This window comes from Sceloporus occidentalis, unplaced genomic scaffold (assembly GCF_023333645.1).
Source record: "Sceloporus occidentalis isolate IW3139 unplaced genomic scaffold, rSceOcc1.0.p SCAF_46, whole genome shotgun sequence".
In the NCBI taxonomy this organism is placed as follows: Eukaryota; Metazoa; Chordata; class Lepidosauria; order Squamata; family Phrynosomatidae; genus Sceloporus; species Sceloporus occidentalis.
Genome location: NW_028317026.1, coordinates 4413513 through 4432201, shown reverse-complemented (window position 1 = coordinate 4432201; position 18689 = coordinate 4413513). Strand labels below are relative to the sequence as shown.

Sequence of the window (18689 nt, the reverse complement as noted above, 5' to 3'; positions counted from 1 at the left end):
TTGGGTTTTCAATGACAAAGCACATGAAGGCCAAGGCATATGTCTGGGATTGTTGGTTCCCACGTGCCAAGTAAATTTGCCTTTCATTTTGTATCTAGACAGCCTTTGTCTAATATGCTGATGAATCTCTGCAACATGACACTCTGCCAGATTGGTATATTCTATAGCGCTTTATTTTAAAAGCTGTCTGTCCTAGATCGAGTTAGTCTCATGTCCTTTTTGACATACTTGTGAACTTCCGACTGTAGAATACCAGGAGCTCTACCTCTATTAGTGGTGTGGCCTCGTGGAACAAAGGGCTATCTACATGAGAGGCATGACTAGCCCCAGATACCCTTAAATTAGTTGTAGTTGTTTGGATAGATAGTACTTGTTGTATACTGAGGAATTGTTTTTTTATTTTCCAGAAATATTTTAAGTAAAGTAACTTGAACCTAGTGCCAATGTTCTACCTGAATGCTTTGCCCACATCACTTAACATTACTGGGGCATTAAGAAGCAATCCATAAATATGTAATATTTTCAATATTAATAAGTTATTAGAGATCAGTGTTCTACAAATAATTGGCTGCAAAGGTTTTACAATGCTAAAATGATTTTGATTATGGTAAAAAAAAACAGCTATATAAAGTGCACCTGTCTTTCAAAAATAACGAGGTGCCACTTTGTAGAAGGTCACCAATACATTGTGCTAGCCAATGGGCCACAAAATATATATGAAAAAATACTGTATATTTTATATCTGAAATCCCCTCTCCTTATCACTATGCCGGCACGGATCCTGCTACGCATGCAATTTCACCTGCAGCATTCTGCGGTCAGACAGAAGTCTGTCTAGGTGAGGAAACATGCGCACACGGCATCTAGGCAGCCATAGCAGATATCTCCAGGAACCAGCGATGTTCATATATCCAGTATTATTAATATAATTATTAACACACACACATATAAATATATATATGGGAAAAATTCCAGCCTGAAACTCTGTCTGTACATCATGTGTCACTCTGTAATTGTGTGGGATTTAAAAAGATATATTAGGAATAAACATCATCACGACTCATTAGTGTGGTACATCTTCTCCAACAGAAAAACGAAATGTAAATATTTGCACTGTGTGGGATTTGGCTAGCTTGTGGATTTTTTAATCTAGCAAAAAAAAAAGGAAATATTATGGGAATGTAAAACAAAGACACATATACCGATTGCGTAATTTACTGACGATTTAGTAAAGTGGTTTAATCAATTTGCTCAGGCCTCCTACATATATTTCATTATCCCTTGCTGTGATGATAAGAAAGGGAAAATCTGAAATGCTTTTTTTTTGCCTTTCAGTTGGTAGATTGGAATTGGGCTCAATAATTGATTGGTAGTAACTGGTTTAACCTCTTTTATTCTTAGCTCCTATATGAGAAATAGGTTTTTGTTAGAAAGCTCAACAGTAGGTGATGAGAGAGCCGGAGATGAAAAAAAAAATAGATTATATTTTTTTCCTCCAAAGCCTCAAGCAAGACTTAATTAAAAATAACTTGGTATACCAAGCTGTAGCAAGGATTCGGCACATCCTATTATTTCAGGATTCAAAATGAGTTAGAACATTGGAAAGAATTGTAAACTGACTGGTAAAATTATTGTCTTAGTATAGTTTCTTTCTTTTTTTTCTTTTATTTTTACAGATTCTCTACTCCTATACAGAAACAGAGAATTTGACAGCAGATAAAAAACGCCTCCTTACCTGATTTCCCGCGCAGTCCCGCAATGCTGCCCCCGAGTTGTTCCCTCACAGCGTCTCTTCTCTTGCACCGCCCAGGAACAAGGCGGAGTCAAGGAAGTGACGTCACATCACGTGACTCCGTTTTGTTCCTGGGCAGAGCAAGATAGGCAACACTGTAAGGGAGCAGCAAGAAGGCAGCCTTGCGGAACTGCGCGGGATTACTGAGACTCGCAGGTACAGTGCCTGACCGCCCGCAGCCCCAGCAAGACCGCCCTCAAGGGACCCGCCTCCCAATGCAGTCCTCTACTGTGGCGGTATCCGTTAGTTACACCTAATTATGAGTTTTGTATATATATATATATATATATATATATATATATATATATATATATATATATATATATATATATTGCATCCAGAGAGAAAGAGAGAGATTCATTATCCACCACATAGTGTGCTATGTGGTAGATCATGAATTTGCAACAAACAAATATTTTTACACATTAAGAAATTTGCACCTTGATTTGTTAGCTTTTGTTGTCTCCCGCTGAGATCTCCTGCATTCCTCTTCTTTTGTTTTGCATGTTGATATCAGTGAAATTCTGTGGACACTGTGTGCGTGAGGTTGAGACTTGAATGCTACAGTCCCCAATTTTTCATCCTATGATATTGCCATGATAATGCCATGTTTAAAGTCACTGAGCCATTCAGTAAGACCCTTACTTCTGCCAATGTTTTTCTATGGAGACACATGCCTTGATTTTATACACCTGTTAGCAATTGGTGTGGGTGAAACATCTAAACTTAATACTTATGAGGGGTGCCCACATACTTTTGATACTATAGTACATCCATTTTGGGAATTTGCCTTTGCTTGGAGGAGTCCCCAAATTGCAAATGTGGTCTAGACATGTCTCTTCCTGAGAAAGAGGCACATTAGAGACCATAACAAGCTCACATTTTTCCTATGCCTGTCATAATTCCAGTTGGACCACTGAAGAGCCAAAAGGGAATAGAAGACAGTGACAGTGGCCTCATTTATTTATGTGACAGTGGCCTCATTGTGTCCTTTATTCCTAAATCATTATTGACATCAACAGCAGTCATAAAACTCAAAATTTGTGAAGGTGCTACTGTTCTGTTTTCTTAGGTTTTTTCTTCTAATGAGAAAGACCAAGGTATGTATATATATGACACAATATACCGGTGATTTTTCTCATGAGACTGCCCTCAGGAAGACCACAAAACAACTTGGGCTGTAAAGATGCTATTGTGCAAAATTAACCTTTGGATTTGAACCTTTATTGAGCTTGGGAGCCACAAAACCTTCTTGTTGCAAGAAAAAATAGTAAAACCATAAATACTATAGAAATCTGAAATTAAAACAATAGATTATTGATAAAAAGAAAAGTACACATCAATATTTACTTAAAACCAGATACTTCAAAGTAGCTTTGTATTAGAAATGAATAACGTTAAAATCATAGGCATGAAGGGTGTGCAAAGGGTATGAAGGGTTTGATTCTCACTGAGTGAATACAAAAGATTTTTTTGAGTTCCAAAGGAAATTGAGAGAATTTATTATGTGAAAAACAGATCACATACATTTTCTCAATGAAACTGTTATCACCCAAAGGCCTTTGGCATGGTATTGCTAGAACATACATACAAGTAATTAAAATAAGCTGATTATTTTTTATTACAATAAATCTGGGGAGCTTTTTTATGACTATATAAATAGGCTGATATGTAACCTATGATATATACCACAATTTAACAGTAATATTTATTAGCGAGTCAATCAAGTAAAGATCTGGTGGTGGTGTCGTGGTTGCATGTTATATCTTTCTATATGTTAAGAGACTTAATCAAGACAGCTGGTACTTATGCTTAAATTGTGCTTGTATTTATCAAAATGTATCTTTGCTTCTAGTAACAATTGTTGCCCTCATTAGAGGCATTCATAAAGATACTTAAAGCAATTATTCTTACAGCAAAGCCTAATCTATTTAGCATCCGCTCCAGTTCGTATAGGGGTTGTTTCTACGCATTTAAGTATTCGTTTATGAGGGTAATTTAATTGTTCACAACCTAAAGCTGCACAACCTAAATTGTTTCTACTAATATATGATGTGGGCACAATTCCTCATGGCTGGGTTTGATAGTCTTCCTCTGCTGAAATCAGCAGTGTGTAATTTTCCTAATTAACCAATATTACCAATTTGCAAATGGCAACCATTTTCGGAATTGGCATTTTTACTCTTTCTATATTCTTTGAAGCAGGGGTTTTATGAGACTTTATATTGTCCTCTTCTCTATCTCATTAAATACATATTGAACACTACCGCCTACTCTACAAGGTTGTGTAAGATTGTCATTTAAAAGCATGCAATCCTAATTACATGGCACAAAAATCAACAATGCACTCTTACATTCCATTTCATTGGGGTGGAAAAACAGGAAAGAGGATGTTTCAAGAACTTTTACTTTCCTTCCTTATTGACAGTCCTATAACAAATAAAACTAGAATGGAACCAACCGTATTACCTGTGTACCAGAGGTTATTACATTAGCAATATTGCATGAAAACTGAAGCATATTTATATATACAATGTCCAAGCTGAGCTATACATAGCAGCGCATTACCTTTTTTTATCATTTTGCTTATTTAATGCAAACCAATAGTCATGCTCACTAAGAATATCATCTTAGAATTTTATTATGCATGCTACCATGTGGCCATCAAATCTAAAGAATACTAGACTCCTAGATTTTTTTTAGATTTCACTTTCAAAAATAATTACATACAAGCCAATATTATCTGAATCTCATTTAATGTCGAATCCAAGGTACTCCATGTAGCTATGAAGAAAGGCTCATATCAAAAAGGATAACATAATGCAAATAGGGTACTTTGCTTTAAAGTTATTCAGCGGCAATTCAGAGTGCCTGCAGTGTACCGCGCTTACCACAGTATGTGTCTGTTCTTTGCGAGTTTATAATGACTTGTAACCCAGACAGAGACCTGATACTGTCAATGTCAAATATAGGACAATACCAGGTAATTCATTAGAGCACTTGCTAGCGCCTTTGTTACTAGCAATTACAGGGCAGACCTTCATGGCAGCAGGCTACAGATTGCTGCAGGAAGGCTATAGCACTGCTCAGCGATGTTAATTATGGACTCTGGTTTTTCTCTGTATGCCTACAATAATATTTAAAGCAGTTTTTATTTTTGAATTTTTTACAGCAACAATGGGGAAAAACAATATTTTCACACACCTAGAGAAAAAAGGTTGTGGTTTAATGGCAATTGAACTGTTGTGCTGTATACTATAAGGACATTTGCAGACTAATTCAATTTGATACCTTACACGACAGCAAAGACTCATAAAAAATAATATTAAAAGACAGTATTGCTACAAAACCTCTCTGTTCTCATTATTTTTGGGATCATAAAGTCACATTGATATGTATTGTAACTAGTATCTTACTGTCTATGGTAACCGCATGTCTCTGTTGTTACAGTCCATTAAGTTCTGTTTTAATGTTCTGTTTTAATGTTGGTAGATATCATTGAATAATTCTAATTGCTAAAAAGAAATAATGGTGTATATTTAAAAGCACGAAAGGTATGATTATGATTTGGTAATGGTCATTGAAATACTCAATGGACTTTATTAGTCTGCAACTCATACCTGAATTAAAAAGAAAAGTCACATTTTGAGGTTTGTTTTTTCAAAAGCTTTGTTTACTATAGACATCTTTTGGACAAACAATGGCAAAAAAGTATAGCCAATTTATTAAACCAAATGTCAGGATTGATAACATTTTTGCAGAAGTTAACTTTAAGTAATATAACAACATATTGTATAGGCAAAAAAATGCACTCCAGACCTTTTCCACCATCTGACTATAGAAGGAAAATAACCTTAATTTATCATCAGGGTTAGTTGAGGTTGCCTCCAGCATGTGTTTTATATCCTTGTAATCACTGCATTAATGTTGTCAGAATAAAGATACGTCTTATGTAAATGCTTGAATGGGAGAATTCCAAGCCTGCTAGTAGAATATATTTACTTTTGTATGTTGGTCAAAAAAAAGGTATCAACTTAAACTAAAAACACTATCTACAACTATGTGACTTACCTGCGTAATTCATTCTTTGTATTCCACCAGTTTTTATTACCTCTGAATTGCATACTTGCAACGTCATTGAAACACCACAAAAAATTGTCACTTAATGAAGTTTTAATCGAAAGAAATATAAGAAGAAAAGAGCTGTTGGAAAAGTTGAGAAATGATGCTGAATGTTTGAAAACTCAATTGAGAGCCCAATGCTCTAGCCATATTTGGTTATTACACTATGCTTTTTAAAGATATTTTTTACATTAATCTGGGACAAGTGAAGCACACCAGGGGTTCTATACCGTGAAGCATTCATGGAGAATACTTCAATAGGAGTTGGTTTTCCAATAACAAATACAAGATGACAGCATTGCCTATATTTTGCTTCTGGCTGTTAAACACCTCCTTGACCTAATGGTCACTTCTTCGTTAGAAGAAAACATCAAAATAGCATAGGTAAAGTTAAAGTTTCCATACTTTTAATAATTAATAATCATATAATATTAAACAGTAGAGATGTGCGAATGGGCCAAAACTGATTTGGACAATTTTTTTGGTACGTTTTTGGCCTATTTGTTTTCAGACAACAAACTCTGTTCCCTGTGCATTTCGAGCAAAAATCAGGTGGGTACTTTTTTTACGTTTGTCTGACGCCCATACTCTCCCACTCTCACGCTCTCTGAATGTCTCATTACCTTTGTGGCTAACCACTTCCACTTCTGTATCTTAATCTTTTTTGTCTTATTCTCTCTTCTGTCTTCCATCTTCTTTCTACCTCCGTATCTGTGCGGACATGACCTCGCAAAAATGGCTGTGCTTCATCCCAAAGCTACGGGAGGTTAACTTCCAGGCATACCCCCTCCTCTGATCCCCCAATCGGTGGAGAGGATGTCACCGCAAGCTCTGTCATTTTTTATGGAGGTTCACAGGGCGTTATTTGCAGGCAAAAAGGTAGAGCTTCTAGGCACACTCTCTCCCTAGATCCAGGGAACAGGATGTCACCAGAAGCTCTGCCTTTTTTTTTTTTTTAAAGTTCATGGGAGGTTATCTTCAGGAAAAATGGTAGTGTTTCCATGCACACTATCTCCTATGATCCTCCACTCGAGGGAGAGGATGTCACCGGAAGTTCTAACATTTTTGCTGCAGTTCAACTGAAGATTTAAGGCCCCCTGAGATGCGAATGAAGAAAGAAGACAGAACAGAGAAGAACAATTAGATGAAGAAGATGCTAGAGAAGAAGCAGAGCTTTAACTGTGTGTTTGGGGTCATTGTCATACGGCAGAATACATTGAGGGCCAATCAGATACCTCTCTGATGGTATTGCATGATGGGTAAGTATCTGTCTGTACTTCTCAGTATTGAGGAAACCATTCATTTTGACCAAATCCCCAACTCCATTTGCAGAAATGCAGCCCCAAACTTGCAAGGAACATCCAAAATGCTTCAGTATTGCTTGCAAATGTTCATTCTTGTACTGCTCTCCAGCCCTTTGGTGAAGAATCTGCCGTCTGCTACAGCAAAATATTTAATATTTTGACTCATCAGTCCAGAGCATCTGTTGCCTTTTTTTCTACACCCTAGTACCTGTATTTTCGTGAATAGTTGAGTCACTTTGCCTTGTTTCCACGTCTTGTTTGTGTTCTTCTTTGTGTTCTTCAAAAGCGATTGGACAAAACCTCTGGAAACCCCTGTCTGCCTTGAAATTTCTGCCTGCTGGTGCAGTATGACTACCTGGTGTCTTGTTGCCATGGTGTATGACTTTTGACATTAAGCTGTCTTCAGCAAACTCACCTTGTTAGTGAGTTTAGCTGTTCCTCATCCAGTTTAATTCCTCCTACACAGCTGTTGCAGTTAATGATTGTGTTTCAACATACATAATAAATTGGTGATCATTATTACCTGTTTGGTACGGAAATCCATTTTTGAGGTAGTAATACACAGGTCTAGTTATAATACTCTATATATATATATGGGGATTTTTGTTTACAGCGTTGGGGTAGACTGAAGGTAGACTTCATATCGAGACTGACTGGTATGTTTATTTTTCATGCATATAAGCTTTAATCGGCCTTCCATATTACATTCTGCTTAGGTTTAGATTTATGGTTTTTGTAAAATATTATAAATAACTGCTTAAATTATCAGTCATTTCTTATAATTGTGCTCACAACTTCAATTATTGAATGTGAGACCTATCCATGTATAAAATTGACATTTGGAAACTTATCACTTAGGGTGGAGAATAACCTCTTCTTAAAACATTACATGGGAGGAAAAGTATGAACCCATCACACTTGATGGTGACTACAGCACCCTTAGCTTTGTCAAAAAAAATACTGCCAATGTATGACCTGTGCCCTCACCATGTTTTTTTTATTAACTCTTTGAATGCCAGTAGGGGAGGGGATAAATAACATTGTGTAGGGGAGGGGAAAAATAACATTGTGTGTGTATGTAAGTAAGGTATTAGATTGTGTGTATATGTGAGCTTACAATCTAGACTGGGCTAGTTATCGCAGCTGTTGTAAAATCATTTTCTCATGTTGTACAGGTAAATGCTGGTCTGTCAGCTACTACTTACCATGGTCATGTCATTTTTCCTATAAATAGGTAACTAACATTTGCCTCTCCCCAGGAAACCCTTCTCCTGAGCTGACAAATGTAGGCATTGGGGAGGAAAGTATTGGGGTGGGAGAGGGGAAAGGTGGGAAGAATATATTGCCCCCCCACCCCAGAAAAAAACCCTTGTACGTCCATAGCTGCAGGCCTCACAACCTCTTATGGTCAACCTCAAGACCGGCCCCAGGTAATGTGGCCTACTGATGGCAGCTCACGTTGCTGTGGGCTGGATGTGTCCCTCTGGCCATAGTTTGGAGACCCTTGCTTTAGCCCCAGAGTTTCCAGATTCTGGGCTATGTAGTAGAGAATTGGGGCTTTAGCCCCAGTAGCCCCTCGTAACGAAGCTATTGGTTGTTGTTAGCAATAACACTAGGCAATAACAAAAAAAATCACAGTTATATAGAAAGTATTAATATTCATTAAGTAGCATACATTTCAAATTGAAGAAAAAGGATGGATAGCTCTCATTTTACTGTAGCATCTGCAATATAAAAATGAAACGAGGCTGCTTTATTGTATCTCATTTTTATTGTTTTTCTATGAACAGGTAGACAAGGACATCATACGCTTTGAATCACAAACCTACCAAGGATATTGTCATTGCTATAAAATGTTTATAAGGAATGTATCAAAATAATACATGTTATTCACAAAGACATTTTATATCTTTTTATATCATTTATATTATTCTGTCAATGGGAAGTGGAAAGCCAGGACTCAGCTTCTGTTTTAATGATTTTTGTGAGACTTTGAAATATGAAGTTGAAAATATTAAACCCACGACTGCATAGCAAGGCAAAGGCAATTATAAAAACCTCCCCATCCTGTACAGATTATTTTGATATCATAGAAGTCATAGAAAACTGTTAATTAGTATGATGCCTTGACACACAGACATACATTGAGATTATTTATGGTCTTGTTTGAAGAACAATACTTGTGTGTGAAGCGTATATATGTGTCAGATGTGTAACCAGATTGTGTGTGTGTGTGTGTATGTACTGAAAAAGAAGAAGAAGAAGAAAGGCACTGAATAACATCCTGTGTTCACATGTTTTAATCAATTGTATCTTTTGATTTATTTCTTCCCTCTGTAGAGGACTTGCAAAAAGAAAATCAGAACCGCTTTTGTTTTGGCTGCTTTATTTTTTTTTTTACAACACAAACCCCAGAAAACATTAAGGCCCTATGTTTTTTTTTCTGTGATTAACAAAGGAAACATGAGGGAAACATTGTTTATGTCAGGTAAATTGTTGATTTGTTCCCAACTTAGAACCAATATCTGCTATTTCACACACAAATACCTTGTTTCAATATTACTGAGGATGCAGTCCTCCTTAAAAATCTATTTTTTCAGAACACTAATTACATCTGTGAAATAATGATTAATATAAGCAATATATGCTACATGCATTAGAAACCCACTTTATAGGTATGCCACAGGAGCAGCCATGTTATCTTCCTTATCTTAGGATCTGCATTATGTCCCCATTAAATGTCTCTTCCCTGTTGTTAAAGGGACAGTTTACTGTCCCTGACACCACCATTAAAGAAGTCACATTAAAAGGACTTATCTGAGCTAGAAGCTGCAGCCTTTCAGTTTCAGTTGCCCTCCTTCTCCATGGTCCGACAGTTCTTGCTACTGTAAATCAAAATCATATACAGCATTATTTCACACCTACTTACCACAGTACTGTATATATAAACTATATAAACACAAATATGTGAACACCTGACTATCAATAAATAAATAATATACGGATAATACATTTTATGTGCCTTACTTGCTGGTCTAAAGAAAAGAAAAATGTTGCTTCTACAGCACAAGGCATACGAAATTACATATTTCCTTTGATCCCTATACTACTTACATTTTATTTAACTTGTGCTTTTGTGAAAAATAATATTCTATGCTTTTTGAAATGTAGACATCTTAACATCCTATGCTATAAAACGAAACAAATAAAGAATTGCTACTATAGAGAAAACAATGACTAGCCCCCAAAAAAGACCTGTCGAATTTCTACATACGTTTAAAGTTCACTCCACTTCATGAAAGTAATGGATTAAATGAAACAGCATAAATGCATTAGAAATTTGTCAGATCTGCTTATTTTGTATTCTTTTTTTGTTCTTACTTGTTTCTTATTGTTTGTTTTGGAGCACTTAAGCTTCTTCAAATTTGCTATTGGAAAAATTAATTGGGAATTATTGTTATCCCAAAATAGTATCTTAAAGGAAAAGTCCAATGGACAAAAACAAATATTTTTCCTTGAGCATTAAATACAGTTGCAATACACTCTCTATGTCATTCTTGTCATAATACCTTGAGTTACTCAAACACCAATCTGACCTAATTATTTATGATAATGCTAAATAAATTATTCTTGTCCAATAAAATCCATTTTTTCATTATACTTTCACTAGTCAGACAGGTCTATGCCCTAAGTTACAAGCGTATGTGAATTGTCTAAAAATGTGGGTTTGCAGCAGAAAAGGGTGCAATGTGTAAGAAATTTAAAAAATAACAATGATGATCCATGAAACCATCGGTCCTCAGTTTTTGGCCCAAAGAAAGGAGCCAACCAAAATATAAAAGTGGAACAGGGCACGCCAAAAAAAACAAAGAAATGGCTCTGTGGAGGCATGATAATATATCCCTGTGCACCAGTGGCCCCACTATTTTAAAGTTGCATTGCATCTTACATTGACCTAAATGGACCTTATTCAAGACTATGGGCCCCATGCCCCCGTAGTTTAGTTTTTTTTATTTCTCATCCCACCCTATCTTCCTGAACAGGGGATGGGGGAAATGGGGTATTTAGGAACTTGAGCCCCCAATCAGTCTACACCTCACATCCCACACAGGGTGGGGGAATAAGAGGAGGGAATCTCTGGCCACCTAGGCAAGGTGCGCAGTTACAGCAGTTTGCAGGTTAACTAGGTCAATGTTTGCCACGAAGCCTGCTGTTGCCTATCCCTGAAAATCCATAGGTTATATAATGATATAAAGTGAGGCAATTGAACAAATATAATAGCATAAACTAGGAAGTGCAATTAAGAACAAAACTTTAGGATTATTTAATATGATTCAATGGAAATCCATTTGATTGACCAGGGAGGCGCCAAGTAGACACCTGTTTCTTTTTAAAATGTATTTATTACTATGTATTATGTGATGGTTATACCGGGACATACTATTTATATCATGCATTACAAATGGGTTAATGTGAATTACCAGTAGGAATAGGTTGTAATGGGTTGAATTTCAGGTGTTTTTTAAGGCACCTAAGTGCATTCCTAGTCTTTTCACTGCAGCTGCATGCTAACACTTGCAAAACAACTTGCTGGTTTACTAATCTCTGAGTTGTTTGCCGTGGCTTGAAAATGGCTGTGACTTTAAATCTGGCAAGTTGCAGACAATGTTCAATGTAGGCGAGTTCAATGTCCCCTTTCCGTGGTATTTAAAAAAATAATAAAAATAATAATATATTATACCTCCCCCAAATTTATTTAATTACTTCCCAATGGTGCATTAAAGTTAAAACTGGGGCTTAAAATCACTTGATATTAGTGAGTTCGTGAGTTGCCTGCTTTTTTCAACTTGCATGCAATTGTGAATGCTCAATAACTTTGAGACACAGATTCTTCCCAAAAGAGTTGAATAAGCAGATTTTATTGCTCGTGCACACGAGGGAGTGTCATCAGCCAGACTACTCTCTCTCAATGAAAACAACACATGTCTTATATACCTTTACAAACAAGACAGCTACGTGCTAAAATCTGTCTACGTGGCAAATAATCAGTGTCCTGAAATATACACACAGAAAGATACAGAAAACCATTCATCCTATTATGGTCAGTTTATGGCCAAGACCATGTTTGCAGCTGAAATAATCAATCACTTCTGACTCCCCTCATTGTGGTCCTTGAATAGACTTGGTCAGTTTCTTTTAACTTACTTGGAGCAAGAAATAGCCAACCACCTGTCCACTCTTAACCTTTCATTGCACATAGAGTCACACAGAAAAGGACACTCAGGGTTAACATAAAAATATCTGCTGAGAAACTAAAGGCACATATTCAATATTCACAGTATCTATACACTCTTATCTCCAGCATGCAAGCATATATAAGGATTTTCTTTTCTTTTTTGCAAGTATTAATGTGAGTTGGCTTTAGTGAATTTGCTGCAAACTCGTATATTTTGCAACTAGCAAGAACTCGTGCAATTTTCTGTTATTAGTATACCAGACATTGGCTTGACTCATGATTTGCTATAACCCTTTCTTCCCCGACATTTGCGCTGGATGTTTAGACTTTGAACACAATTTGCCCTGTTCCATTGAATTTTAAATTTGATAACGTTTGCCCTTAGCCCTTGTATTCTAGAGCATAGCTGCTAAGTCCTAGTGTTCACAGTACCTGGATGCTCAGCTAAGGGACACATGTCTGTTACAGGTTGAAGGCTCGCATTCTTAGTGGTTCCATAGTTTTCCCAGACCAATGGTTAATTTGCAGACTAGGGGTCATAATTAGCAATGAACGACAATATCATTAAGATGATGAAGAATTCATATTTAAATAATTTTAGGGTTAGCTCCTTTAGGTATCCCAGTTCTTCATAATTTTTACAAATTAAAACAGTGTATAACTTACGTATACAGTATTTATCTTTTGATACGCTCAGTCATTTTACTATCAGACCTAACTGTATATTAGAGCAAATATTGTATTTTTTTTTAATATCCTTTAAGTTATTACTGCTTGGATACATGTCTGGTTAAACTACTATAATGCAACTGTTTTTGGCACGTTCCATTCTTACCTGTGTGTTTTTCCATAACAAGGCTAAGATGAACATTTCTAGATCTCTGGAGAAAACTGTGAGGTTGAACCAGAAAGCATTTTGTAATTCTGGAAACATTTCTACATTCTGACAAGGTATTTTTCTGCTTTGACCAAGTCTTGATAACCTGTTCACTTTTGCAACCCAGGGGTCATTTGACCTTTAATTAAAAGGAAAATTTGTTATCCTTTGTCCAGGAGGCAAATAATGAACTCATTAAAATGAGGTTAGTGTTTGGTCCTAGAGCAGAAAGTGCCGAAGTCTCATTAGCAGCTAACAATTCAGAGCATAGCTCATAAATAAAGCTTAATATGGAACTGCAAAGTGTCTTGGCACATTCAATTTGAGAAGAATCGAATGTGTATTGTCAGTGATATCCAAGGCATGAAGTTTTAATGTACTTAATAAAGAAAAGTAAATTACTTCTATTAGCCATGAAATGCTAGCAGAGAAATAGCCCTAGAAAGTTTGCAATGCAAATGAAGGATCCTGCTATAATTAGCCATGGCACTGTTACAAAAGATCAATGCTATAAAATGTATTCACCAATTAGTAGTAATACAGACAAGTCATCTTGACCCACAAACAAGAGAGTATATGGATTATAATGCAAAATTTACAGAGGATAAAATGACATCTTCAATGTGACATATAAGAACTCTTAAGTGACAAAGTAAAGGATAAACAAATAAAATATTAAAGTCAAATTTTACTAAGGCAGCCCATGCAATTAGTTCTAAGTGTTATATTTAAATATAAATTATACATATTAATGGACGGACAGATTCATGTATGCGTCCAATCAAAATATACTTGAACTATATTTGAGTCTTTCCATTAGTAAAATGTTAAAATATACATTGGTCTTTAACAATTTAATAGATAACAAAATACAGGGGTTGCAATGGTTCACATTAATACAGTAAAGTTTTTAGGCTTCTTGCATCAGTGTATCCTACATTGCTGTGTGCTTAAGAATTCACGGGGCAGTGAGGACCATGACAGGGGAACTTGCTTTCGAATGTTAGTATGTAAAGTCGGTAATGTGTTTAATCATATGGGTTTATTTCCTGAAGTAGAGTATTACATTGAAGTTTAGAGGAGAGCTGAGGTTTCAACTCATCAACTTTACTGTGCATTATGAAGGACCAAATCATGTGAGGTTCTAATGCAAAAAGAGTAAAGTTAATAGTCTTTTGCAAATGGACCAATTAAGACTCACACTCTCATTCACTCTTTCTCACGCTCTGTCTGAATATCTCCCTACCTTCTTCACCGCGTCTGTGTTCCTTGTCTTCTTGCCCTGCAACTCCACTACTTTTCTTGCATCTTCGTGGTCTTCTGTCTTCTATCTTCATGCACTGCTCTGTGTGCCTTGAAATCATCTGCTCCCTTGTGGACATGGCGTCCCGGTGAACTTCTGCAAAAGGGAAGAGCCTCCAGGTGACATGACTATGCCCGGAAGCTCGCTATTTTGTGGAGGCTCAAAGGCGGGCAAGAGATGCAAGAGAAGAAGCAGAGCAGCACAGCAAGGAGCGATCGACAGAGAGACATTCAGAGAGAGCACAAGTCTAATGGTTAGTCGTGTGTAATACATGGTCAATGGGTTATATCCATTAAAGAAGGAGCCTGAAGTAGAGTTGTGACCAACATACTTTTTACATTTAGTTAATAAGCACTATTGTGGGGAGATTTAAGTAATGCCACTAACTGGATTATGCATCAGCTTAGCCTTCTTGCCCAAGGAACTTGCAAAAGTTGGATTTTCAGAATACATAATGGAACTGGTAAAATTAATTACATCTCCTCTGCAAGCTCCCATTTTCAGAAAAAGTTGTGTGTACTAATCTTGTTCCTGTTGATCATGGTATAGTTACTGCATTAGGCCTAGTCCCTCCAGCACCACTTCAAAAACCTAGCTCAAGTAGCCTTTCTTCTTTGTCCTGTATTGTGTGTCCTCTGAAGATCAGGAAGAGTACAGAAGTAAAGATTCTAAAGAGATGTGTGCCAACCAAGCACAGGCCTTTATAATGTAAATAGTTGGGTAAAAGAGAAATGCCAAATCTCCAGAAACATCCCATTAAGCTGCTTCCCACTTTAATTAAGCTAGAGCCCTACCAACTATTTGGTGTAAACCAGAAAAAGAAGTCACATGTTACTAAGCGGTTGTGTGAAAATTCCTGGGGCATTTATATATCTGTTTTAGCAGTGGTTGGGAGTCAAATGTCTATAGAAAAAGAAGACTGATGGGAAAGTAGAAAATGTGTAAGGGTCACATGCATGTGGCCGATTTGACAGTGAAAGTTGTGGAAAGTGTGTTGTGGAATGGAATGGTAAGTAGTGTTGATGAAGATAATCATATGTAAATGTAAATAATTGTATTTAGCAGGACATTATTTCTTTACTAAAAATATTTTTTTTAAATAACGATTTACTGTTTTAAAATTGTAAAGCTGAATTTCCTACGCTTAAGCCTCCGTTTTTCCTCCTTTGGAGCGGGTGATTAGATGACACTTGACAATTCTCCAATTCTCATTAAATTATTTTAAATATTTTGGCATGGTTCCTGATGCAGGAAAATAAATTGATTGCAGATCAGTGAGTGACAAGTAAAGTGAAAATAAATACAGTTTGAGAGACTTATGTAATATGTATCAGAGAACACAAACTACTGGACACAACAATGTAATATGTGTTGACTTCCACTGTATATGGGAAAAGAATATGGATACTCTGTGCTGTCTGATACCTGTGTTCAATGGAGTTATTAACCGCCTTATTCTGAGATGATGGACTTGCATGCTCTGAATGTTCCTTCACATCAGCAAATTAACTCCATTCAGGGGTTTAACTAGAAACAGCTAGTCTGTGCCATCATCGCCCCTAAACAACATATCTGTGCCTTCTTTGGCCTTTGCTCCCCCTTCCAACATACAACAAATGTAAATACAAACAAATTACACATAGTTCCTCATAGTTCCTCATACATACTATGGAAGGGCCCTTACTAAACAATTTTTAAAAGACACGGGAGAAGGAAGAAGGGATCACAGGGGGCGTACTGGGCCCCCCCTTACGAAAAATTACTGCAGTTTTTTCTGAAGTAATACTGCAGTTTTTTGGACATGAAAAAACTGCAATACTGCACTTTTACTGCAGTATTACTGCACATTTACTGCAGTTTTACTGCATTTGTACTTCACTGTACTGCAGATTTAATTTCAGCAATGTACGCATTATCTTTCATTGAAAAGATACCTCACTGATTTAACTATGCATTATGCCGGGCAACTCAGTCCCTCTCAAAAGAGAATGCATTGAAATTGCTCTCATGTATAGATAGATTATAGAATAAATTGAATGATTTAAATACTAATTACATGAACATAATTATGTGTGGTCTTTTTCCTATAGGCATTACTAGAGACACAAAAATTACTGCGCACTCAGGTTGCAAATTTCACCTTCAATCTTGGATTTTCAGGGAAGTTCTACCACACAGGTAAGAGATCTACATTGAACCCCACACCACAATCATCCCCTTTATCATAAATACACTCCAAATGACAATTCTCACCCTTTGCAACTATGTGAGTTCACTAGCTACATGCTATAAAGAAATGCATATAACAGATTTAAATCAAAACGATTATATTTCAACAATGTATCTCCTTGTTGGTGGTAGGATTTTAGGCTCATACATTTTTGTGGTAGTCCAATCCTTTTTGTTGTCTAACCCCCAAAAAACAGTAAATAAAGCACCAAATCAATTGACAGATCAATACATAAATGAACTGTAAGCACTTCTGACTATCTGAGAGTTTAATATAAATTTTGTAAATAAGTCATGAGATGAATGAAGTCCCTGCCAAAATGTTAGCTGCAAGAAAAAAAATCACTGGTATTAACCTGCTACAATTTGTTATAGAATAAACCGAAAACACAAGGAATGCCAGAGCAGAGAAATTGATGTCGCATGGCCTTTTTTGATCAATTAATTAACAGGAGTGGAAAATATTATTAGAAAACCAAAAATACAGAATGGCTTAAAAATAAAGTGGAAACGGTGTGAAATAAAATCTCTATTGAGTATGTAGTACAAAGATAGTAAATCAATAAATTAATTAAATACATACTTTATCTCCTCATGTAAATAAAAAAGGTCACTTTACTAACATTGGGGCTAGTCCTAGCATTTTAAGAATAAAAATATGAGGATATTCAATAACCCCACTGCTCAGCCATCTTGGCCAGGGACCATACTTGTAGGTCAGCTCACTATCTTAGACCGAGAAAGTCCAATGCCTCAAATTTTTGCAAGTTGCCATACATCCTAAAAGGGACAGTCTTGTTTTGAGCGCAAGGTTTAAGGTGTGTCTTAATGTGACTTTATGATAGCTATATATGTTACTATAAAATATTATTTAGAAGCAAAATAATGACATTTATTTTTGCAGTTTAATTTATAAACATACTTTCACCCTTCATTTGCAAAAAAATTAAAAACAATGAATGAATGATTAGAAACAATTTATAGAATTAATAATAATAAAAATAAAATATTAACAGTGGTTATAATTTTTCAGCCGCGTGTACTATTGTGAAACAATATTGATGCATAAGATGCACCAGATAATGTGTAGTACATCATCAGACAAAAATCATATGCAATGCAAATCATAGAGCAGAGATAATGGTCTTTATGGCGGTTTTATCATGACATTTTAATGCACAACACAATTACATTTTGCCATTATTTTTCTAAACAAACTTAATTATGACCTGTGAAATATCTTGTTTGGAAAGTACTAAGGAATTATATAGTGAAGATTTATTACCTCATAAAAATGGCTTGGATAATGAACTCACTTCTATGTGACTGCAGATATTAAATTAAGAATATTTATTTTATTTATAAAAAAATCGTTCCCAGTTGTATTATATTATTTTTAAAACATTTTGATTTTACAATTAAGAACAAAGTAGTAAAAAGAAAGAACAATAAAACTGACATCAAAATAGCAATTTGTTCTTTAGAATATTAAAACAAAACACAATGGGTTTTTCTTATATTTTTTGTGTTGAGATAAGCATGCTACTGTAGTATAGGATTATCCTGAAAGTTTCATCCTGTCTCTAAATTTTAAAATAACAGATTAAGGTATGAGTCCCTACAGCAGGATTAATGGGCAGACTAGATGGACTGAATGATTCTTATCTGCTGTCAAATTATGTGTTTCTATTTCTAATGTCAAAAAAAGAGGTAGCAGGTCAACCCAGCACAGGCGATCATTCAGTATTTTATGGGTCACTATCCTTGTCACTGATTGCCACGGATCCCACACCAGGGTACGGTTTTAGTTATGAAGCGCAGATCCA

At 36.0% G+C, this 18689-nt stretch overlaps 1 protein-coding gene across 2 annotated transcripts in view; it reads left to right on the top strand.

Moving 5' to 3' along the window:
* Positions 1–18689, top strand: part of LOC149289355 (N-heparan sulfate sulfotransferase 4-like) — a 94639-nt gene that overhangs the window by 11392 nt on the left and 64558 nt on the right. For both annotated transcript variants that reach the window (XM_089490701.1, XM_089490700.1), the window contains exon 2: positions 16725–16812. In XM_089490701.1, coding sequence (XP_089346827.1) covers positions 16725–16812 — 88 coding nt within the window. The remainder of the gene's footprint in view (positions 1–16724; positions 16813–18689) is intronic.